Source organism: Pagrus major, chromosome 9, assembly GCF_040436345.1.
Source record: "Pagrus major chromosome 9, Pma_NU_1.0".
NCBI lineage: Eukaryota > Metazoa > Chordata > Actinopteri > Spariformes > Sparidae > Pagrus > Pagrus major.
Genome location: NC_133223.1, coordinates 16,973,191 through 16,998,241, shown reverse-complemented (window position 1 = coordinate 16,998,241; position 25,051 = coordinate 16,973,191). Strand labels below are relative to the sequence as shown.

The window sequence follows — 25,051 nt, the reverse complement described above, 5'->3', positions numbered from 1 at the left end:
ACTGAGGGATTCTCTGGTGAAATGAGCCCAAAATTAGCATGGGATGAAGCTGCACTCAGCACGACTCCATCAACATTTTATTTGGAAAATCATTCTCCTTCCTCAGCTGAACCTGAAACCAGTGTGCCTCTAGACATTACCACTTCAGCACTGAGGCCGTTAACATAAGGCCGTTAATATTCTATATTTTTATATTGTCAACAAGGACATTAGACTACCAATTATTTTCTCCTTTTTATTTTTTACCTTTTTTTGAACTAACACTGGAGCGATTGAGAGAATTACATACATCTATTGTTTGAATTAGATTTGCTGGAGACCAACTGACTCTTTTACCTTTAACTTAACAAACCTTTCCAGAGAAAGCCTTCTGAATCTCACTGTCATTCTACCTCTGGTAAGAAATTGTGACAAAAATTGCACAGACATTAATTTCAGGTAATCAGCATTAATGGAAGTGCAGATTGAATCCAGATTTGTTGATAATTTAGAGCTCACAGTTGAACAGCATGTATTTTGAATGTGGAAGGAAACCAGAGGACCCGGAGTAAACTCAGGACAGCAAGGGGAGAACATGCAAACTCTAACTCTAACTACTGAATAACCCTTGGAAACTGAAGTGGTTGAAGTAAAAAGAGTGATGTCTTTATCTGTCGGCTTTACAGCGGGGATGGGCGTGGACCTAAAGTATACCTCAAATTGAGGAGAAGAAGGAAGGAAGGGCCCCCTCCTGGTAATCCTCGACAAATTTCTCCAGAAACCTCGCAGAGAGACAGACCTACACAGAACTGCCTTGTGCCAACAGCTTCAGATCAAAAACAGATGGAGATGATATAAACACTGGCTCACATCAGACCAGTACCAACACATGATGTTTGATGTGGCAGTGGGGATAAGATAAAGCAGAGACCTGATAGTGGTTTCTATTACAGAGGATCAGCCAAAACAGGATTTATACAAAAATAACAACACAGACCGAGAACTTGTTCTGCCTCGTTTGGCCTTGATCTATCTTCCACTACTTGTCTCTATGCCTATTGAGGTTTCTGTATGAATACACACTGGCCGTACCTCCTTTCACTAAAAGCACCGCAAAGGGCCTTGACACAGAAGCTGATTGAAACCTTGCTTGAACAAGAGTTTGCGGAGGTCGAAACAGATGTTCGGTTCAATCACTGTGCTGCCTGTGGTGGGTTTTTTTTTTTCAGACAGAATCACCTGTCAGCCCTTGACAACGTGCTGTTTGTATCTAAAGCTGGTATGTTATGTTCATAGCAGCAGGCTGGAGGAGTATGATACAAGAGAAGACAAAGTCAAGGCTGGCTCACTGTCACTGAGGACCCAGCTGCCAGGCCTTTGTAAACTGTAACAAGCCCTGGCTTTATACAGAGCCAAACCCAAAATTAGAAACACTGACTTTTTTACTTTTATTCTGTTCCACAGAGCCACCTGCAGTAATGACAGTTTGTACTGTGAAGTAACTAGGGCTTAGGGTTATTTGTTCCCACCACCAAGTTTTTGTGAGTTTGTTCTCACATGATAGGTCATGCCATATACACAGATCAGGGCTGCAACTAATGCATTTTTGTAAATTGATGAATCGTTGAGTCTATAATATTTTTCAAAATTGGAAAGGATGCTCATCACACTTTCCCAGAGCCTCTTGAACGTCTTCAAATGGCATCTTTTGTCAAAAAGTCCCAAACCCAAAGACTCTTACATAAATGACAAAGAAAAGCAGCAAATCCTTATTTTAGAAGCTGGAACCAACAAATGTTTGACATCTTTGCTTGAAAAATGACTGGAACAATTATCAAAATAGTTGTCAATTAATTTCAATCAGTGAATAGATTAATTGACCAGTTGTTGCAGCTCTCTTGTAAATCAAATGTTGTTCAGATGCATCATCAAAACTCTGTTATTGTTGCATGGTAATGCTTTGAAAGGACAGATTGATTGGAAAAGTCTGGTGATTTTTTTTAAACCACCCACAACTGCTTAACCATAATTCACTTTTGCCCTATCTTACAATGTTAAAGATGCTGTAAGTGGTAATTTCTTATTAACATTAGTGTTAAATAGCTCTGTACTCCAACAGTAATCACTGTTATAGAGCGTTTTCTGGTATCTCTGTCCACTTTATCCAATCAGGACAGAGAGCTCCATAAAGAGGCGGTCCTGTCTGCAGGTGAATGTACAGAGGGTAGGGTCGTTTTAGGGTCCTCTTGTTTACTGGTAATGGCAGAAGAGGGAAAGTCAATTCCAGCGCTCGCAGGGATGGCTTATACTAGCAAACAAGCCAAGCAATAAAAAACACTTGAGGAAAAGAAAGAGTCAAAGAGAGCTGCTTTGAAAAAAATAAGTTGTGCAAGTATAGTGACGTAAAGAGGAGGGAGGGGATTGCTAACCGCAAAAGTTATCTTACAGCAGTTTTAAAGAAAGTTAGAAAAATTCCTGGATCCGTCCCTTTATCCAGATCTGCACCAAAAGTTGATGGGGTCTATTCTGGGTCTATCCCTTAGCCATCAGGGCTTCCCATCTACACAAACATATCAATTTAACCCCTAAATTTGAAATTTTAAAAGACTGTAGTGATGCAGCAGAAATGTTATATTTTTTAAGGAAAACTGTTTCTCTAATTTTCTTCCATCTTTTGAATCTTGGGCTTTTCCAACAAAGCATTTTTCTTCCAACTTCCTTCAAAATAAAAGCACACTACCTGGGAATTTTACTCCCATTAGAGTTGTGGTGAAATATTTTTGTCCTCAGTGTCTTACATGGAAAATCGATTAAATGTCATCTACCCACATGACAATGACACGTTAAAGTGCAGGTGAGAAAGGGGCTTGAGAGGAAACTATTTTACACTCACATGAAACAATAAACAGTAACTTTAGACAACATTTGTGAAAGTATATGAATCATCAAAATCATTCTTGTTTGCACTGTCTTATTCTGCAGTGTAGGCATTCAGACAAAAGATGTTAAAGTCATCATGGTTAGTGAAACAAAGACTTCTCTCACTGAAACGAGAGCTATAACAGTAAAATCCCAGACTCTATAAAATTTCCACAGGATCGTGAGACAGAGTGGCAGGGTCAGATTTGAGGATATACTGCACATGTCATTGCTGCTGTTGGTAAGGACACAAAGAAGTCTCATTTCCTGAAGTACCAGCTCTGGGCCAGATTTCCATTTTAGATTTTCCATCCTCACCGTGGAAAGTGTGAAAGAAGCGTACGTCCTGTACAATGTGGCTGGAGATAACACTCGCTCTGTCACAACATCGGAGACAGAATGAGCCAATTAAACAGATGGCCCCTGACCCCTCTCTTGCTACAGTACGGAAGGATGTAAACAAAGAGAAAGCCTCTGTGAACGACCCCACCCAGCACTCCCAACAGCGGCCACGCCAGGGACGAAGGAAAAGGCCGCAAAAGCCAAATAAATACAACAAAGAAAACATGCAAGTGGGTGGGTCAATAATGATGTTGGACAGATGACAATAAATGGTGTGACCTTGTGTGGGTATGGAGCACTTTTTAATGACTTACAGTGTAAATATAACTCCTCAGTCGACCATTACCGTGCATTATTTTTATTGGATATTTTTACCTCACTTTCCACGCAGTTTCATTAGTAGCCCCACTGGAAAATCAAAGCCCTAACCCTGGCAGTGTTACCACACCCTATACTTCATACCAACACCACTTCAATGGTTAAAATCTTACTCCTCCTCACCATAATAATCCCTGTTACAATACCCACAGCCAGATTTATTGCAGTAAGGCTTTTTGCGCCAGTTTTTCAAATGCAGATGTGACGTGTTCTGCCTGGCAAACGTTCATGAAACAGGCATGAAGCTCACCTCAAAGTCCTCCAGAGGGAACTGCAGCATGTCCCTGAGGACATCACTGAGGATCTGTGTCTTCCTCTGCACCAGCACATTTTCATAGTCGAGCGGTTCGATCACCTTTGGTTTCACCTGGAGAACACAGAGGAAGCACGGTGTTAGTGGGACATTTGATGCAAGTTCACAACTAAATATGTGACACTAGTAACGCATTCACATGGCAGCCCCCTCAAGTGGGCACAACTTGAAAAGTCAGCAAAAATGTTGGTACACAAATTCCCAATTTTTATGTCATATTCGCAGAAACATGGTGGACAAAAGTAAGTGTTTGGTTGATGGTAAGAAACTTTCTTTAATAAATTCAAGTATTGTGTATCAAGTTTTTGCTCATATTTGATTTATTTTTTTTGCATTTTTTATGCTTTTATTAGATAGATCCAGTCAAGAGATGACAGGAAATGAAGAGGAAGAAAGATGGGTAATGACATTCGACGTGAACCGAGGATGCTGCGGTTCATAGTTGGCAGTAATTATATAACTGATCCCACAGTATGCACGCAAAATCCTTTACACCTTCACCAGGCAAAATTCACCAAAACAAGAGGAATTGAGAAGAAAGATATTGAAAGTATTTCATTGTTACAAAGTTAGATGATCTGGTTGACTACAAAAACCTTTCTTAAAAAGAAAAGCAATAAAAGAAAAACTGATATTTTAAGTCCAGGCCTAGAGACTCTCCAAGCCAAATCCACCAAATGAAACCTATAACTGTGCACAAGAGCAGGGATGATGCTATGCACTGGCGGGCCTCTACATTGCATATGAGTGATCTGTCTTGCTGTGCTATCACACTGGGCTTCACCAACACATGCTATCTGTTAGATACGCTACGCTACGTCTATCAGGGCTCCATCTGCCCACAGAAAATGCATCCGCCTCAGCAGTGGGAAGGTCCTGACGAGCTTATCCCTCCGTGAGAGCAAACACGCGTGACATGCCTGTCAAGGAAACAATTACACTCCACTTCAATAACAATCACTACATACAACACAATTATCCTCTACAGCTTTGAACAAACAAACCTCCATCATCAGCTTTTACTTGTAGTGCACTTGACAAGAATCCCTAATCAGAAGTCAGTGTGTTGTGGCGAAGTCTCAAGAGCAGATGTGGCTATGTTATCAAAAAGGTGATTATAGATTTATGGTGCATCCAATCATAGGGTCTGCATAATGTTCATGTATTGACCCACTAAACTCCAGTGGCCGAGGCTGGAGAGAGCTTATGCACTGCAAAGATGCAGTAGCCATTAGACGGAGAGTAAGCTGTCAACACTTGTAGCTGATGGGACAGGAGGATAAATCTCACAGCCAGAGAGACGGCAGCCAGAGTGACACATCGCTTCAGACTTCAGGGCTGAGAGACAGCACGGCTCGCATGTTCGCCTCCACATCTGGGACTGATAATACTAGCATGATCTCAGAGGGAGAGTCATGGATATTGACCTGCTTAAATACATGTTGCTAGCAACCTTGTTAATAACAGAGTGTGGCTCACACAGAGGGGGGCAGGACCTTGAATCGATTTCAAGGATAAGGAGGGGATAGCAGAGCAGCAACGGTGCCACCATGTCTGCCAGCTGAAGCAGGTTGTGAACATATCAACTGCTTCTTCACAGCTTTATCTGAGCGTAACACAAAGGTAGTTATGATAAAATGCAGTCAAACTATTTCAACACACTTTTTGTATTCTCTCCATGAGAGAGACAACGTGATGAGATTGACAGGACAGGTATGTCAGGAAGGAATTAAAGACAGGGAGAGATATAAGGTGTGTGTGTGTTCATGTTCATATTGGTGTCTCGCTTGAGGCAAATCTCTACATCTCTATACACAGCTGGTCTGTACCAGACAGTAAACCTTAAGAATGCCAGACATACACAGCTGCATTGTCATTGTGTACTAGCATCTCAGGAGAACAAAAACATGTCTGTAGATAAACCAAGTAATTACAGAACATGCTCTGCAAGTAGGGCAACTAAAGATCATTTTAATTATCGATCATTCTGCTGATTACTTTCACAACTAATTGTTTGGCCTATAAAATGTCAGAAAAATGTGGAAACTGCTCATCACAGTTGTAATAGTGATGCTTCAAATTGCTTCTTTTGTCAAACCAACAGTCCAAAACCAAAAGACCAGCAGGTGATTTGAGGGGAGATGACTTGGGATGCCGTCCCCTTTGTCCATTCTCTACTAGCAGAGTGAGGGCAGGGGCAGAGGGGCTGTTTAGTTGAACATGTTAATGTAGTCTGCCTGATTTATACCTGTCTGTTCAGGTGCTGGTTCGGACCAGTGCCTAATCTTGAACCGGTTCTTTGCATTATGACAGCCAGAGAACTGGCTCTCAGCCAAGAAAACTGCTTCCAGAGTGGCACCAACACTCTGCTGGTCCAGAACAAAGAACTGCTTACGTCAGAGGCTGAGGGCGGGGTTATCATGACCAAGGACCAAGTAAAACTGCTTATGACCCTCAATTCTAAAAACCAGAGCTGGTGTAGCGTGATCCAACATATCCATGGGAGAATAAAGAAAAAGTTGAAGCAACAGTGGTCCGAGGACGCCAAGGTAGGCATGCAAAGCCAAGAGCAACACTAAACACTAAATAGTTGGTGTAGTCCGCCATAGTTGTTCCAAGCAAAGCTGGGAAACTGGAGACGTATACAGTGACTGAATGATGTGACTCTACGGTGGCGCTCATGCCCCTGGAAAAGCAAACCGGTTCTTAAAAGTTTGACAGGTTGAACTAACTTTAAACCAGCTCTAGCACCAGCCCAGAACCAGCACTTGATTCGCTTTGGTCAAAAGGGGGTATTATTGACCCTTTTTTCTGACTCAAGTTAGAACCTGTGACCCAGACCATGGCTCTGAAACCAAAAGAACCAAAAGAGTCAGTTAGCTAGTCACGGGTGGATGACACGAGACAGGTCCATCCCCCCCGTTGAAAACTGAGAAATCGCCTACTGCCAAAGACACTTCATTTACTATCATAAATGACAAAGAAAAGAAATTGACTCATCCATTATCAAACTGGTTGGCACATAATATTCTTTGACTGGACTAATAGATTTATCGGCTAATTGTTGCAGCTCCATCTGTAGGTGAAAGGACATTGGGGTAAGAGGTGAACACCCTCACACAACAACAAATGGGGATAGGCAAAAGCAACTGCACTCAGAAACACCTGTGATTAAAAGGGATTCTCATACTTCAAGTAGCTCTTGAGAGGATTCTGCCCTCTTCTCACCAGTGATGGATTCTTAACCTCATTCCGTCGTTGCTGCTGACTTTTGTTTTTCTCCGAACCCCTCTGGGCTCTTTCACACTGCTTTGTCAGTGGCTGAAGGTGGTCAACCACACAGTACACTCAGCACTGAGTAAGAAAACGAACATACATAATAAGCAAGAGCACTGTCACTCCCTCAACCCACAGTGCTGACCGTAGTTGATGGTCCTAGTCCCAACTTTGTCATACTAGTCCTTGAAAATTACTTTTTAAAAACATGTCTTATAGACTAAAATGATGGCGCTTCTGGGCTTAATTCCTATATATCTGACCACAACAACGCAGGCTACATCTTCCACATCTGTATAATTGAGTCAACAAACAGATGGTCATGCCTGGAAACAGCGTAAAACAGAAACTTATGAAGCCATCTCTTCCACTCCCTCTCCACAGTGATCTAGCAGCTGTTGAGCCGCAGCACCCACTCCTCCCATCACTGCAACCTCTCACAGCAATGAACAATGGTGCTGTGTAGTGTGTCTCTGCACTAACTCATACATTCAATCTCTTGCTACCAACTGTTCAGATCCAACCTACTGCTGGACTCCTTCACCGCGGGGCTGGAAGTTATGGCTGTCATCAGGGTTGACTTTTGATCCAAATAAAATGTTTTACAAGCCGAGGTCACCTTTAAGATTAAGCGTGCTGCTTTCCTCCAGGTAGTTAAGTGCCAGTAAAGTTCAATATCATTTTGTCCTGGTGCTAACGCTGCATATTTTGAATGCGAGTTGTGGGAAATGAAAGAGATGGCAAGTGAACCAGCACAGAAGCTCACATGACACCTGCTTCGGGGCTTTATGACTGTGGTTAACCTTTACAGTGAGGCGTACTCGTAGATCAGATCAGCTACAACAAGCCAACAGAGATTTGAAGTCTTTCATATAAAGTCCTTGGATGACTTACCACCACCTGTGGCACCGAGTCTACCTCAGCCTCAGCCGCAGCCAAGCTCCTGTACTGCTGTGGACTTTCAATGACCAACTCCTTCTTTGGAGCTTTACCAGCCCTTCCTTGCATTGTCAACAGCTGTGGTGAGATTTCTCCGAGCTAGATCCCAAAGAGAAGTGGACAGCGATCATATCCGATGGAGAGAAATCCTGATGTTGGGAAAGAAGTTTGTATTCTCACAGACTTCTGCTCACACCCTCCCTGCTCAGACTGCTCTGCCTGTCTGAAAGCAGAGGACTCACACCCAGGCTGAGGAGATGATGGCCCCTCCTACACTCAGCTGTGCAGCCTGGGGGAGTTAAACACCCTCACACACACACACACACACACACACACCACACACACAATGAAGCAATCTGACCCCACATTATCCACCTGCACGGTGACACAGGGTTGACAAAGACAAACAAAAGACACACATTCCTCAAGTATTACAGTCTGGTCAGGGACTGTCCACGCCTTGTGCGGGACAGCTGAAATAAGAGCTGATTTAAAGTTTATCAAGAGGAACAAACTCACAGAGAGGGAGGCAACAATAATAAAAAATCAGTCGCATGAGTGTTTCAATCTGAAAATAAACCACTCAAAGAATATGCAAAGTAGTACGAGGGCAGGGTTAGTTGCAGAGATTTGGGAGTGATTTTCCACGTGAACATGACAGATAAGCTGCCAGACTGAGCTCATCAGATTGTAGCTCCAACAAATCTTGACCCACATTAACAGCTAAAGACCGAAGAGCAGACCATTCAACTCGTTCTGAATCAGAAGTGCTGTATATAAAATTAGTCAAACACTAGTCACGCACGTCTTTACAGCTGGCTCGCCTTCACTGTATGATCGCAGCTGAGATAGAAACTGTTAGTAATCACAGACTTGAGATTAGGCCCAGCTTCTGTCTCGCTGCGTGTTGACGCAACTGCTCGAGGGGCATTCCAGCACGACGCAGCCCCACTCAACCCACCTAGGAGTGAGTGAGCGCGACCTACAGATTCCTCAGTGAGCCACAGCAGGGGAGGATGTTATCTTTTCACGCCCGCATCTGAGCTTAAGGGGCGGGGGAGGGGCCAGGTCAGCTCTCCAGCTGCTCCACTCCCACTGTCACATGCCCCTGTGGGCCCCACACAGGGATCAGTAAATTCAATATTTAAATATCAATAATAAGACTATTTTTCTCAACATATATGACAATAATGCGTATCTATCTAGAATCGCATATGCAGTAACCAAACAGATGTTGGTTGGAATTGTTTCTTCGGACTAGGGCTGTCACGACATCAGCTTTTCACTACATGGTTAACAAACCAAACAAATTCAGGATAACAATATTATCGCGATATCTATAGGAATTTAAAAAAAAGAAATAAAATCGATTTATAACTTTGTTTATTGTGTGATTTGTTTCTTTTTTTTAACCCTCAAAATACAAGTGTAGGGAAGTGAAGAGAGAGTCTGTAACCATAACTGTAAAATGGTAAAACCTGTTTTTAGCCTTTTAAATAGTTGCTGTTAAAACTGAATATTTGTTTTGGACTGCTGGTTGGGCAAAAAACAATAGAAAGACATTAGAAGAGGTCACCTCGGGCTCCATAAAATTCGGATGAGCATTTTTTTTCACTCATTTCTTTTAGCATTTCATAGACTAAACAAAACTAATCAATTAATAAAATATATTTGGCAGATTAATTGATAGTGAAAACAAACAAATATTTGTTTTAGCCTGAATTGCAGTCCAGCCTTAAGAGTACCATCACACGTGCTAAATTAGAGAACATCGCGAGCACATTTGTATCTTTGTAACTTTGGTGAACTTTGATATGAATTTCGCCTCGGCAGGTGATGGTCATTCGCCTGCATGTGTGACTGTAACCAACACATTAATATAGACCTCCTCCTGCACTCCATGCATCCAACTACCACAGTTGACTTGTTACAGAGCACTAAGAAATATTCAGATCTCAGCTTTTGTTTTGGCCTCACACTACACTATAAACATAGTCAACATAGGCTACAGTAGCCCACAATTATGGGGTCATTTTACTGTTGCTGTTATCAGTTAATTTGTATGTCAATACCAAACAGTAGAAGTGTTATTATTGACTTGTTTGTGTTGAAAGCTACAAAGTCCAAAACAAAAGTTCAGTCAGAAACCCTATTAGCCTGCTAGGCTAACTAATTAGTTAGGCGATATTTACTCAGGATTTTCCTTTTCATGCTACTTTTAGCATTTGGTACACGGAAAAAGTGATGATCTCACACATAAATGAGTGGAGCGCGCATGCTAGCTTGTACGACCAAAAGTGGCTAATGAACAGCATTTGCCATAAACACAGTCATGTTAGTAACAGTAATATCCTGTAATGAACCACAGTTGAGGTGGTGGGTGTAGTGTGTTTTCAATTAGCGTTAGGTCAACCGTGGCTACATCACTGTTCATGTCAGGTATAGCCTAAGCATTTTGGAAATTACACGTCCATTTTAGGAAGAAAGGTAGCCAACTTCATGTCTGCTGTCTTACTCTAAAACAGATAAGACAATAAATATTAATTTCTTCTCTGTCTTTTAACCACACAGAGAAGTTTGGGATATGTTTGGTGTTAGCCTAGCTTAGCTCAAAGTCTTGAGGAAAAAGGGTGAAATAGTTACAGTAAGTTCAATCAGTAGTGCCTTCCAACCATGCAAACAACTCCAAACCTTTTTTTTTCTTTTTTTTCTTTTTATTTAACAAACAACAACAGCTGGACGAGTGCCTACATGCAGCCTCACACGTCCTGTCCTCAATCTGGAGTTGCCAGCTTTGCATTATGTCATAAGACTCAAACCCCAGGCGACCTGCTGCTTGCAAACTAACAAGATACAACATGCAACCAAATACTTTTTAAGCGTTACAGTTGGAGGGTGTTTTTTTGTCATGCCAACTGCATGCAAAGAAGTGTCAAACTTTCGCAATCAATTTATGTTTAAGTCTGACATGCAACAAAGGTCGAGAGTTGAAACCAAACCTGGGATGTTTATTTATATATATATATATATATATATATATATATATATATATATATATATATATATATATATATATATATATATATATATATATATATATATATATATAAACATCCCAGGTTTGGTTTCAACAATATCAGCCAACCCTCGATCTCCTGACCCTGAGGCGAACCCAACCTAAGCCCTCACCTCAACCACTGAGGGCAAAACACAATTCGAAGGGAAAACAGAGTTTGACACGAGATCAGGTCACTCTTGTCACACACATTCTGATGACAGCATTAGTAAAAGCTGAGTATGGCGTGAACTGCCCTCTGGCACAGGTCCAGATCAGCATAACTTGACTTATGATGGGACTGAACGTGTTTAAGGGATATGAACTAATCCACTGCATCAGGTTGAAACCACAGTGGAGTGAGTTACTAATGAGTGTCATCCTGGGGGCATTTCAGCTCTCTGGGGTCGGTTTAAAGCAGCAGATTGAGTCATCATACACTTCCTGTCTTAGATACCTGCATGCTCTTCAGTCACTCTGCTAATATGCCACACACACAATTGAAATCCTTCAAAAGTAAATCTAGAAAACTACACATTTGGCAAGAAAATAACTTAACCACAAACTATATTTCATTGGATGTTTGCCATAACCAGAATTCCAGTTTAGACGCTCACTCCTCCTCCTCTAACCACAATCCTCTGGCCAATTTTAATCACACACATGCTTGTTTACAGTATCACACGCTCTGATTTATGATTAAACGCTGGTTCACTGTCACACAATTTAATCTGCAGAGTATAGTATTTTTGCATTCTGACTAACAAGACTGCAGGAACAACAGCAGACACTTTTTTGTTCAATGAAAATGCAATTTGGTGGACCATCCATTAGCTACACCGAAGCACACAGGCTACAATGATAACTCAATATCATTGTTGTAAATTTCCTTTAATGTTGTAGAGTAATGGTACATTACAAGTGCGAGATGTTTGCCTTTGATCTTGAGCTTGTGCAGAGGCAGACTTCCTCTCCCAGACATATCTGCAGCAAGGAGAGATAACTAACATCAGAGAGACTTCCCGTCTACACTGCAGCCCTGGTACATGACTTCCAAATAACACATTACTGTTGCACAGTGCTCACATTTTTCAGCTTGGTGCTTAAATCTAAGTCAGACCTTGGTAGTTTTATCCATGGAAACCAATTCAAATATATTTCTTTGGGGTAAGTTGGCATTTGAGTCTGAGCAGGAAGGCCCACTGAGCCCTTTTAGTGGCAAAACAAATACTTGTGTTGGGCAACAAAATGTTTCAATGGCCAGCGGCAGACCAACAGGATGTTATGGAAAAAGTGTATTCTGCTCCAACACAGCTGAGTATGCCCTGTTCTCAGTGTAAATGAATTGACAGTAGAGATTGTATTGTTGATGACCATTGGCGATGGCTGGCAGACGACTGAGCCCTGCACTACGTAACATTGTGATTTAAAGCCCCCCACCAGAGAGCACAAAGAAGTAGTGTGTCCACTTGGATTCGCCGTAAGGTAGGAGTTGTTTGCTCCATGCACTACAGTTACATCTCCATGTCCTGTTTATTATTCTTTTAATAAACCTGCCCAGTGTGGCAAACCAGAGACGCTTCGGTAAATTGTTGGCAGTGGTGTTTCTCTGAATCATGCCGTTGGTGTTAGTGTTTTCCTACTTTAGCTTCCTCAGTATATCTAGCCGGCCAAGTTATTGACATGTGGTGTGGAGACAAATACCTTTTTACCCCGGCACAAGGATGTTTGTCAGACGCTCACCAGACAGGGTTGTGAGAGTTGATCTGACGCCCTTTGCTGGTGCCAGGAGACAGTTTTCTCTGCTAGGTGAGACAGTTGCAGGTTGCCGTCGTTGCGACAGTGGGAACCAGCGATGACTACGGTGGTGTGCTAATGAGCAACTCTTGCCTAAAGGAAACTCTGAGTGGACACACAATGGCGTCATCGCCCATCCCGATGTTTCACTGTGGACATTGCCCCACTCTGTTGGTGACTACACAATGTAATTATGATACTGTTGCCTTCTGGTTCTGACGTTTCTCAAACCAAACAGGCAGAATGTCATTTCTTGAGAGAAATTCGTTAAAAGGTTCTGGTTTTGTCCTCTAAAGTCATTTCAGACTTCTGTTGGCTTCAAATGCGTCATTACTGACTCATTTAATTAGAGGAGAGACCAACAAAGTAATTAATTTTTATATTGACGTCGCCAAATCATCTTGCACAATAATCCAATAAAGTTATCTATACACAAATAATATTCAATTACAGTCCTGTTGCATGGTCAAATTCGATTAGCACAACGTGTGAGTGTTTCAGAGTGTAATAAAGCTCCTTTAAAATCTCCATCCCACTTGATAAGAGCCCTGATGCAACTCTGGTCAGACTCAATATAGAATGGCATTAGTCATAAATGTTTAAGTAGCCTGCTGTGAGGAACTTTATCGTCTATAGTCGTCCAGATTTGGGTTGTTAGTTGTTGTTTCCTTTCATTTCATTTAGTTTATTGTCATTATTGTGCAATCTTACGCACAGATGTTATTTTTCCACATCTATAAAGTTGTAATTCTCATCCTGGACAGAACTACGACTGGGCTCCTTCATTACATAACAAGGGATTGATGCAATCACTCGGCCTTCCCAGCAAAAGCAAAACAGGGTGTATCCTGGAATGTAACAAAAACATGACCCACCCCTCGCCGCCATGCTACAGCGGCAGCCCCACCAGGACCCACCATCCTGCAGCCTGTTTTCAGTCCGTACCCCAGAGAGTACTGGACTGTGAGCTGAGAATGAGATTTTAACATGGAGGTAATAATGACACTCTGTTAATAACATCACTGCAGTAGGATATGGGATACAATGGCATCAGAAATAACAGGATGTAATCATGAGGCATGTGTCGTTTCACAGAGCAGAGCTAGAAAACGAAGTCTCCAGTAACTGTACAGCAGAAAACACAACAATACAAATTAAAGGTATGATTGTCACAACACTTATGGCTAATACAGATATAGAGAGGAGAATCCAGGAGAGCTTCATTGACCAGTACAAACCTTAAATGTAACTCACAGTATTGACTAAGAATAATGCTGCTGTCTAATCTGTGGGAAAATCAAACTTCAGTTGCCAGAATGTCTTTTAAGTACATTAGCCTGAGTGCTGGAGATAATGGTCCAGTCTGTCAGTCAGCAAGTGAGCACACAAACACAACCACACAAAAACATGCACACAAACATATCAATGCTCTGACGTCTGAAGCCCTCCTGAGAGCAACGTCAGGGCGGCTGAAAATTAGGAAGCAGTCACCAGGAAAAACTACCCTGTAGCCAGCAAAGTGTGCTGTTGTTTTACTGGGAGTCCATTAAGCCAAGACAGGAAAGCTACAAGGAGGGTAGTGATCTTATTGGTTGTCAATGTTCTCAGAGATGTGCTCGTGAACAAAGTGAGTATGTGGTGCTAGTTAATGCTGGTTAGTTGTGAAACCATCCTGCTGAGAGTGAATATAAATAAGGCTGCTGGGCCAGATAATATGCCTGCTCTGTCTAGTCTTAATGACTACCGCCCTGTGGCACTGATCCCCATCCTGATGAAGTGCTTTGCTGGTTCTCCAGCACATCAAAGACAACATCCTCACCAGCCTGGACCCTCACCAGTAGCTATGTTTATCCACTGCCCTCCACTCAGTCTTCATGCACCTAGATAATAAGAACTACATCAGAATGTTCTTTGTTGACTCAAACTCAGCTTTCAACACAATCTCACCCACTGGAGACTGTGTGACTGGAAAACTTCACACTCTTCATACGCTTGTGTACAACACTTCGCAACTGGATATTCGACTTTCTCACAAACAGACCCCAGAGAGTTCAGATCGGTAGTCGCACCTCCTCTACCTTAGTGCTCAACAATGGAGCCCCCCAGGGCTGTGTGCTCAGCCCCCTCCTGTTCACACTGTACACCCATAAATGGACTCAAACTCAGTTTTGTTTGCAACCCTTGTGTTGTAAAATGGTAAATAAATAACCCTTAAACACACATGCTAAAGAGCACAAGGCATCTTAGACAAGGACGAAGGGTGAGCATTAGTCAAGTAATTCACTTTATTAAACTGATTCAATCTGCAAATAGTTTCTGGTTGATGACAAGCAGACCCGGTTAGGTATTTAATCAACTCCCCAAAACAAGGAACTTATAAACAAAGCGTAATTGACTCATTGGCCGTGGTTCATTGAAAGTAAAACCACCGCAGGCCTAAGTTGGAAGCATTACTCCCAATTCATCATCAGATAAAGGTGCTTTTATCTGTGACCAAGCTCACGTCACTGCTTTCTCTTCCTTTCCCTGCAACAACATTCCTCTGATAAAACTAACAGACACTTCAGAGCTTCTGTCACAGCATTACTATTGGCCTCAAACACTTCATGGAGATAAAGGAAGGAAACTGAACCTTTGTGAAAGCAAAGAATGTTGATACAAGAAGTATTCTTGATATTAACAACATCGAAACATGACACTATTAAATTGCAACAACATACAAATGCTTTATCTCAAATCACTGACTCTTAATTGAGAAGGCAGATCACCTCATGATGAGAACGAGATGCGAGTTTCCATGAGGAAGGAAAAGGCAGAGCAGTGAAACAGCCAAAATAGATTGTGTAATTACTCCATGCCTCGAGAGTACATATCAGCCTCCCACAGACAGCTTTGTTTGTGACTGTGTGTGTGTGCCTGACCTTTTACCCCGTCATCTCTGTTTTAAATTCCCAGTCATAATGACCTGCTGCAATCAAAAGGAATTAAAGGCAAATGTAGTGGTTTATATATTTTTGTAACCAGGCCTAATGGATTACAAAGGTGCAAACAGTGATGGGAAACAGCATCCTGTAAAGAGGGCAGTGGGTGCTTCTGCTTAATTTCAGACATTCATGTCGAAAGTAAAAGTCAGTGTCTAAAGAACAAAATGTGGATCCTTTAACGTCCTGAAAAAAAACCCAAAAAATTAACTGAACACATCATGAAATGGGCTGGTTAGCTCTGATACATGATAAAAATTAAGTAAATTAAGTTTTAGACTTTTCCTTCACCTCAAATCAGTTGATAAAATTAAGTTAAACTCTACTTTTACTTCAGTTTATCTTTCACCAGCTCATGTAATTCTTCAGCTCCACAACTTTTCATCTCTCAGGGCGGGCTAAGAGGCATGTGTCTGAGAACTTTAAATTAGAGTTAGCTAGCTATCTTTGTTAGCTGCTGGCTAAAATTCTATTATCATATCATTAAAACAGTTAGCCTAATTTTAGTGTGTGTGTGTGTGTGTGTGTGTGTGTGTGTGACATCAGTGGAGCAACTTAGGACTGTGGCTAGCAAGCTTAATGCTAACTGAAAACACTGGCCAATGTTAAACACACCCAATAGCCTAAGCTACCAGTCTTTCCAGCTAGCAACCTCACTATGGCTTACTTTCTTCATAAAAATAGAAATATAATAATAATATAATATAAAATAATATAATATAATAATATAGAATAGAAAATGTAAGGGTTAGCCTACAGCAGCCTAATATTAATCACAAAACAGCTGAAGCTACACTTCAAAAACTGTTGTAACAATGGGTAAAGCAATTTAATAGCTAATGTTTACAAAGTTAGCTAGCTGATGCTAAAAGTTTACAGCCACACCTATAGCTACTGAAAATATTCAAGTGCCATCAGTCAATATACTTTTAAAAGTATATGTATCATCACCTAACTAACTGTATTATTCATTGATGTATTTAGTTTCATTTTTACCTCGACTGATGACCTTATACTGCCTTTTGCCGGTTTCAAAGCTCCTTACAGTTGCACTCTGACAAAAATGTGTTAAGCAAACCACATCCCTTGCACACATTTAACTATTGATTTGTAAGACTGCTAAATGCTGACAGAGGATTAATTGACCCCGTCTGGATGATAAGACCATCCCTGAGCCAAGAGAAGCAACCGTGCCCTTGACCTAATTCCCTGCACTCAGCCGGAGCCACTGTCACTATCTCAGCTCTCTGCTGTGAATCTGATGAACCAGGGACAGAGGGGAAGGAGACATCACACACACACAGTAGTAAGTAAACACTAACACGAAGGGCAAGACAAGCTGGTACGGAGCGGCAGAAGCCCTGCCAAGCCCGCTGGTTCCCAGATGAAGAGCGGTGATTGATTTCCAGCAGACACAGAGCTCACTGTGCCCCCCCTCAACCTCCCTCACCCAACATCCCGGCCCACAGAGGCTTTAACCCATGCAGCGCTTAGTGAGAGGCAAGATCCAGCCCTCCCACTGCCCTACATTTTGTACCGTTAACACTCATGAATAAATATTCACAAGGCTGAATGAGGATGATGGTGATTACTGCTGCACTTGCATCTGTGATTTGTCAAATATGAAAGGCACAATTACCAATGAAAGGAAATCAGCAGGTGTAGTTTTGTGTTTCATGGACAGAAAAAATATTACATATTACCATCTGAATCATTCATCATGTTCATGTCCTGCATGTTGCTGTCTTAACAGAAAAAAAAAATCAGGGACTGAATTATGCAGCATAAATAATTTGCAAACATGTCAAAGTAAACGACCCACTTAGAAGCAACTCTATGAGACTAATCATGTTTTTTAGTCATGTAAAGACAGCCTTCCATACACAGAATGTGCTGCATATACTGTGTGCTTGTGCTGTAACAAGGAACTGATGAGTCAATAAACAGAAAATGAACCAAAACAATTTGGATTATTAATTTATCAAGCAAACATTTGCTGGTTCCAGCTTCTCAAATGTGAGGACATGCTGCGTTTCTCTGTTTAATGTAATTTGCCATTACCTATTGTATTAATTCATCTCATCAATACTTTTTTTTGACAGCAGCACAATGAGATGGCTGAATGACCCCCTAAATGCAGAAGGGGTCTTACAGCTGCTTTTTGATAATGTGTAGTTAACGGCTAAAACAATCAGCCCATTAATTGAATAGTGGTTGGACAAAAAAAAAAAAACGGTCAAAGATTTTGATAATGTATTTGTGAATAAGCGCTCAACCTGCTTCCTAAAATAAGATTTGCTGCTTTTGTATTTAAGAAAACTGATAATTTTTGGGATTTGGACTGAAGCTCGAAGAAAACCAGACATTTAAAAGACGTTACTTTGGGCTCTGCGTATTTGTGATAGGCTCTACTTTCTGATATTTTATAGAAAAATAACAATTAATTGATTTCATATTAAAAATTATAATAAAATGTTGTAAAATAACATTAATTTATCAATATAAATGCTCATTTCAGCTCTAATATATAGAGATATATATAGTTTTGTAAACTTGAATGTAATGAACATCCCAGTAAAATATGTATTGTGTCTGCACACACATATACACACACACACACACACACAGACACACACACCTTAAGTACTCTCGGTGTTGGCAACACGCGCGACTCTCTCCGACTCAGCGCTCGCTCAGCCTCAGACGGCCCAATGGGCTCAGCTGCTCCCTTACAGATGTAGCCACTACAGTTCCTCTCTAAGACAGTACGCAGCCCATCAAACACAACCGTGCTGGTGGTGCACCCCATTCCTCCAGGTCCACACAGGCATCAGTCAGGAGAACCTGCCAGTGACCCAGTTTCCGTGTCCGTCCCCTGCTCCTCCCTGGTCCATGATCTGACTCTGACCTGCAAATCCACAGCTTCTGACCCGAGGAGAGAGCGCCGTTATCCAGGCTAAAAGGATCCAGAGAGGAGGACGACTGGAGAGTAAATTTATGCACACACAGAGGAGAGCCTCACTGAAATTCCTCGCTGCCCCAGTCTGTGCTCGTAGGAATACCTCAGTCAGCAGACGAGATACAGTGAGTGAGTGAGTGAGTGAGCGAGAGAGTGAGCAGAGAACGAGGGATGGGGGGATGAAGGATGCTGTGCGAGCTCTGCTGCAGCTCCAACCAATGCTGAGCTTCGGTGCAACGCAAGCTTTGCATCCGTCTCACTTACCAAGTCACTCGCTCATTCTCCTCTGAGCCACTCTGAGCATTTCCAAAAATTCTTTCCTTTCTTCTTCTTTTCATTTCCACATTTGCATTCTGCAGATTTGACTACGCATTGATTTAATCCCCTTTAATTTCCACTCCACAAAATGAGACTCCTTTTGGGAGCCGGATGAATAATTGTGGAATAAATGGGTTACACTAAATGCAGTCTTATATCCAGAGGGAGAGGCTGAATCCATGGTCAGGCGAATAGCAATATGGCTGAATGCCTTTTTAGTTCAGTTGAGAAAACAGAGCCAATGGCAAAACAAGTGGATGAATCACTTTGACAGGATGGCATGTTATATGCAGCCTATGTAGCAATAAGAATAACATATGAGTAGAAAATGTAACACAGAGAACAATCCTTTAAATACATCATCAACAAAAAAGTTACCACATGTTTATCGAAATAAAATGAGCGCTTCAGAGAATGTTTACAAAACACACCAAGGACATGGGAGGATTTAAACCTTTTAGGCCAAGACATCAAATAGAGTTTGTTTTTTTTTTCGACAAAAGATTAGCTGCTGCTTGCTCACAAGCTGGACGCTCTGCCAAGTACACAGATACAGTGGGAGTGGAACGACAAAATTTCATCATACGCAGGCTTTTAAAATGCCAGGGAATGAATGATTCATCTGCCAGCAGCATGGCCTTTGATTAAAATGTCTCAGGACTGCGATCAGGAAGACAAAAGATAAAAGCAGGAAAGCAGCGAATATGTTGCATAAAGCAGCTGGAAAAATCACTTTCCTGCCTCTACAGTTTGTCTTTCTACAGGTCACTGTTAAAATGCGTTGCTCCCGCATTTACAAAGACTTACTTTTTTACATATCCTAACATATAAATCCAGCTGTGCGTTACAACTGAGTAAAAGACATCCTGCCCATGTTTCACCCTCTGATTATGAGGAAAAAGGGGGGGAAGACAAGGAAACAGGGCAGTGTTCATCTTGGTTTATTTATCTCTGTCTCTTCCCTTCCTGCAGCTGCAAGTCGCACACTCAAAGACCCCTTAAGACCTCCATGGGAATTGTCAAAAAAAATTCCTGCTTGTCACAGTGGCACGCACATGCTGCAGCTACTGACATACAGCAAGTCCCACCACCACCACCACCACCACTACCATAACCACCACCAGCAGCAGCAGCTGTGCCAGACTCCATTGGGCTTAATTCTGTTAGAAGACATGTTGCATATGTCTGGACACTTCCTTTTTAAAGGTCATTCATGTGAGCAACTTTCACCTTTCTTCAAGGAACATTAAAAGGTGCTGACACACATGCAAACACATTAACACACACACGTGCACATCTGGATAAAGTGCTCCCTTACATCATGATGGTGCACTAAGCCATAAATGCTTGCACGCATTCCCGCCTGCTCCTGTGTTAATATTTCAGTGGTGCTTGACACACTGAACTACATTCGAGTGTACGATGATGACACGTACGGCGGAGAAAGCAGCTGAGCCCGTAGACGAGGGGATTCAGTATGAAGAGAGAGAAAAAGGAAGAGCGTCTGGATACTGGAGGGAGGAAAAGAGGGACAAGGCTTTGATTATGCCCATTGATCTGTTAGGAAATACAGCTCGTCTTTGGTTTATCCCCTCTCTCACTCCTCAGATCCAGCCTCCATCCCTCTGTCACTGCCGAGGGGGATTTAAAGGCTTACTATATAGAATAACAAGAAGCAATCTGGTGTAAAACTGGTAAAACTGCAAAGTCATAAATCCTCTTTCTGAGGCTATGCAGATGAGAAGCGACACAGATTTTCTTTCACTTTCTTTTTTTGGACACTGAGTGCAGATTATACTTTTGCTGCAAATGTTTATAACATGGACATAAATCTATTTTCTGTTGTCAGCTGTAGCATGTAGCAGTAAGATTCATAACCAGCTGCCAGTTATCGCTAAGTGGGTACAAACTCAAACAGGAGAGAGACAAAATGGACAATGATGGACGACTACAAGCGGACTTTGAAGTGTCACAGCTGGTGATCATAAATCTTTGGCCCTGAGGACACGGATTCTTCTTTTGCATGTAAGGACATGTCAACAAGGTGACGAGGCTCTGACAATATCTGCAAATATATGATTCAAGTTTGCAACACTGGTTTTATCATGTTTTTTTTGTCTTTTGATTGGCTTGGCTCTTTTGAAAGGTTATAAGCCATTTTTTCCCCAAGCTGTCAGAAGCTCTGTAAGTAGGAGTTTAACACAATTAATTACTTATTTTTCTTTCTTCTTGCCTACATTTTTAATGCAAAAATAAGCCTGCACATGACCTGTAACTGCCCCTATTAGCTAGAAAACACAATGGGTCCACATCATATAGTCTTACATGGTCCAAGTTCAAATTAGATAACATTATCACTGAAAATTAACACTGAACACATGTTTTTCTAAGGAAATATTCAGGCGCCTGGCAAAAGAATGCCATTTTGTGTCCTCGAAATACCCCTGCCTGAGAGTAACGGGGGCAAAAACTCATTAAAGTTCTTTATTTCCTTATTGACACTAACTTTGTGCATATAAAATAGTAAGAAAAACAACTGCTTATGTGGAAAACAGCCTATTCAAAGAGCAAAATGCATAAAACTGCATAAACTTGCATAATTTTCACGTTTAGGGCTTTTAAAACTGATATGTAAACAATATATTACTGGATTTGAAATTGTATTTGCTACATGATGCATCCATCATCAGGGGGCTGGCATGTATGTGGCTCAGGAGAGAGGAGAAAGAAGAGAGAGTGGGGCACTTGTCTTCACAGTCACTCGTTGGCTGTATGCTCTAGGGTGGCATAGACCGGTAGCTACTTATCTGCCTTTATTTGATTCAGACATTAGAGATACAGACAGGAACCACTGACAAAGAGAGACAGAGGGGTCTGTATGTTCAGCAATGACACCTCAAATATGGCTTCTATTGTATACGTTTTGCAAACTATATGGATTGTTATTTGCATGTATCCCAATTAAAGCACACAAATATCAAGCTTATGTAAAAACAGCTGGTTGAGGGGAAATTCTGCCAAATGCAACAACAAAAGCATGCTGAGCTCAAGATTTTTTTTCCTGACTATCCAATAAAAATTAAGCCCTCTTAGGGAAATATGCAATCCATGACTTTGGGCCATAAATTAAATTGTAAGTGGAATGCCCATGAGGAGCTACAGCTGTTTATTTGAATGGTGAGGAGACCCGTTTTAACCAATCACAAGGGCTGAATGAGGGTGGGGCAGTCTGTAAAAAGCTCAAATTCTGCAGTGGCAAAGGCAGCTCTGCAACCCACCAAATGTTTGATTAGGAAGCGTCCTGCTGGATCATCTTACCATGTTACGACTATGTTCTGACAGACCTGTTGTCCCACATCTAGGGTTACTCCCCATGGAAACTATCTATGAAGAAAAAAGGCACGATGATGCCAACAGATAGATGGTTTTGTTCCCCCTTATGTTTGCTTGAGTGCAGAATTTGTGTACTATATTCTGCAACAGGCTTACCTGCACTGTCTATTCCCCTGGTGATAAATTATTAAGGTCAGACAGAGCAGTGCTGAGTCATTAAGTGTAGCAGACTTTCTCTCTGCTGCCCTCATGTCCAGCACACTGTCTGCAACAACAGGCCTCTTCACAACAAACGCTCCAGGAGAGAAAAAAATACCCTTTACCTTTTTTCAGTTTCAAGTTGACTGTGACACATACACTGCCTCGGCATAATCAATATGATATAGCATATATTACTGCCTGCCTGAGTTAATCTATACTGTGCATGTCTGTAGCTGACAAATGAAGTGGTTCTGTAGCCTCCAGCAGTACACAGTTGGACTGTGTCAGCCTCACTAAATCTTGAGTTGGAGCTCCAGGCAAGCCCACGGTGAGAATGGTGGTGTTGGTGGGGGTTAATAAAGTGTGCTGAGGCACAGCGTGGGTCTATCTGTGGATGTTCGAGTGTGAACATCCTCAGTGGGATGTGGAAGCTCGGCTGCGCAACTCTGCACAAATCTGCAGCAGCTGCAGAGGAGATAAGAGCCGGGCTGAAACACTGCTGGGTGAGTGGAGCTGCACGGATTAATGCTGCTGTTGTCACACCGAGGCTCCACTCTCTCCCAGTGGGCTCCACTTCTTGGCAAAGTGTTAAGTATGACCCCCGTGATGGACTGTATAACTGAGAATTTTGCTTAGTGTTTACATCTTAAATACTCACCCACTCCTATCTTAGGGGTTGTTAAAGTAGACAATCAGAGTCCTTATCATGGGTATATGAGGACGTAGGAAATCTGGCAAGTTCTTGTCATTTGCCTGCTTTCTTATTGGCCAGCAACTGAAAAGAAAATGGGTGGTGAAAATCTGACAGGACATCTGGCCATATTTCATGTCACTCCAGATTTTCACTATTAATCATCTTTTCAGTCGCTGATCACTTGGGAAGCTGTGAAATGCTAATGATTTGTCAGATTCCCTACGTTTATACAACTTGAAACTCGGAACACAGCAGCATAACGTTATCCAAGCATTTGGGCTTCCCACCCTGAGCGTGACATCAGAGGAAAATGGCAGCTGTGTGAATATGGTCTAGGGCAGTGACGTCAGATTAGATGGTCTGATTTCACTTGTCAGAAACCAGCAAACTTAACAGCCATCTCTCATCTTTACCTTCAGTCACTGGCCACAGTCACAACATCTGCTGCATATGGACACCATCACCGGCCTGCTATAACCCCCAAAATAACAACACTTGCACTAATACAAGAATTTCAAGCTGTTAGCTGCAAGTGGCGGGTGGAGCCAAAGCAACAACATCAAAGCCAGCACATGTGGACGGAGAAGGGTCAACTTTAGTTTCCCCTTTCACACTAAGGAGTGGACAATCTTACACACAACAAAGACGGAAATGTCCCCGCGTGGCTCAGAGGAGCAGAGGGGAGTTTAGGAGGAGCTGGCATCTCATCTGAGGAGCCTCTCCAGGATGAAGGTCAAGTCCGCAGCTGGCCATGTTTCCATGCCCAGGGTCTGCTGTGGGGCGCTCTGCAGGGAGAAGTGTGTGTTTTGTGTGTGTGTTTGTCCAGAGAGAGGCCACAGTGTGGTGGACCACAGTGACATCACCCACATATCCAGCAGTAGAGGGCAGATAAAACAGGCTGGCTCCCAGCTGGAACACTCCAGGGACTCAGAAAAGGAAGTGGCTGTTTCCTGCTGATGTGTGTGTGTGAACCCTGTCATAACAAAGCCGCCTCCTGATGCCCACTGTCCTTCAGACGCAATCAAAACTCCTCAACACTTGGGACTTTTTGTGGATATTTTGTCAGAGTAACGCTGACCTCCTCTAAAGTTCAACAACACAAATGGAAGAAGTCAAATTTTATTGAGGGCGCACAAAGCCAAGAGCGCTATTAACCCAGGAGAGGTTTTTTTTTAAAATGTGTACTGCTTCCTGGACTAAAAATCTGAATTAGTTCAGCAAAGTTTTGTGGGCACTGCTCTAGAGTTTATACATGTGGGTGGGCTACAAAGATAGGCCTGGAATTTCAGGAAGCCAAATGCTTCACATTTTAGATGGAGAGTTTACATTACATCCCTGAAATACCTGACACATGATGATACAGCAGAGAACAGAGTGGATTCATATCACTGTCTGAATAGTCTGATCTTTTTGACAGCAGACATTTTGATTTGTCATAGCTGGAACAGGATGTGTGAAACAGATGAGTGAGTCAACATGGTCAATACCAGCAGCGTGGAGCTGTGAAGGTCTACTGGATGAGTTGCTTCGAATGGATTCAGTGATGGAATGTAACTAAGCACATTTA

General features: G+C 42.0%; 1 protein-coding gene across 3 annotated transcripts in view; it reads right to left on the bottom strand.

Annotated features, from left to right (window-relative positions):
• LOC141002896 (dedicator of cytokinesis protein 9) overlaps nucleotides 1-25,051 on the bottom strand; it is an 89,158-nt gene that overhangs the window by 46,601 nt on the left and 17,506 nt on the right. For all 3 annotated transcript variants that reach the window (XM_073474314.1, XM_073474313.1, XM_073474315.1), the window contains exon 2: nucleotides 3,869-3,985. In XM_073474314.1, coding sequence (XP_073330415.1) covers nucleotides 3,869-3,985 — 117 coding nt within the window. The remainder of the gene's footprint in view (nucleotides 1-3,868; nucleotides 3,986-25,051) is intronic.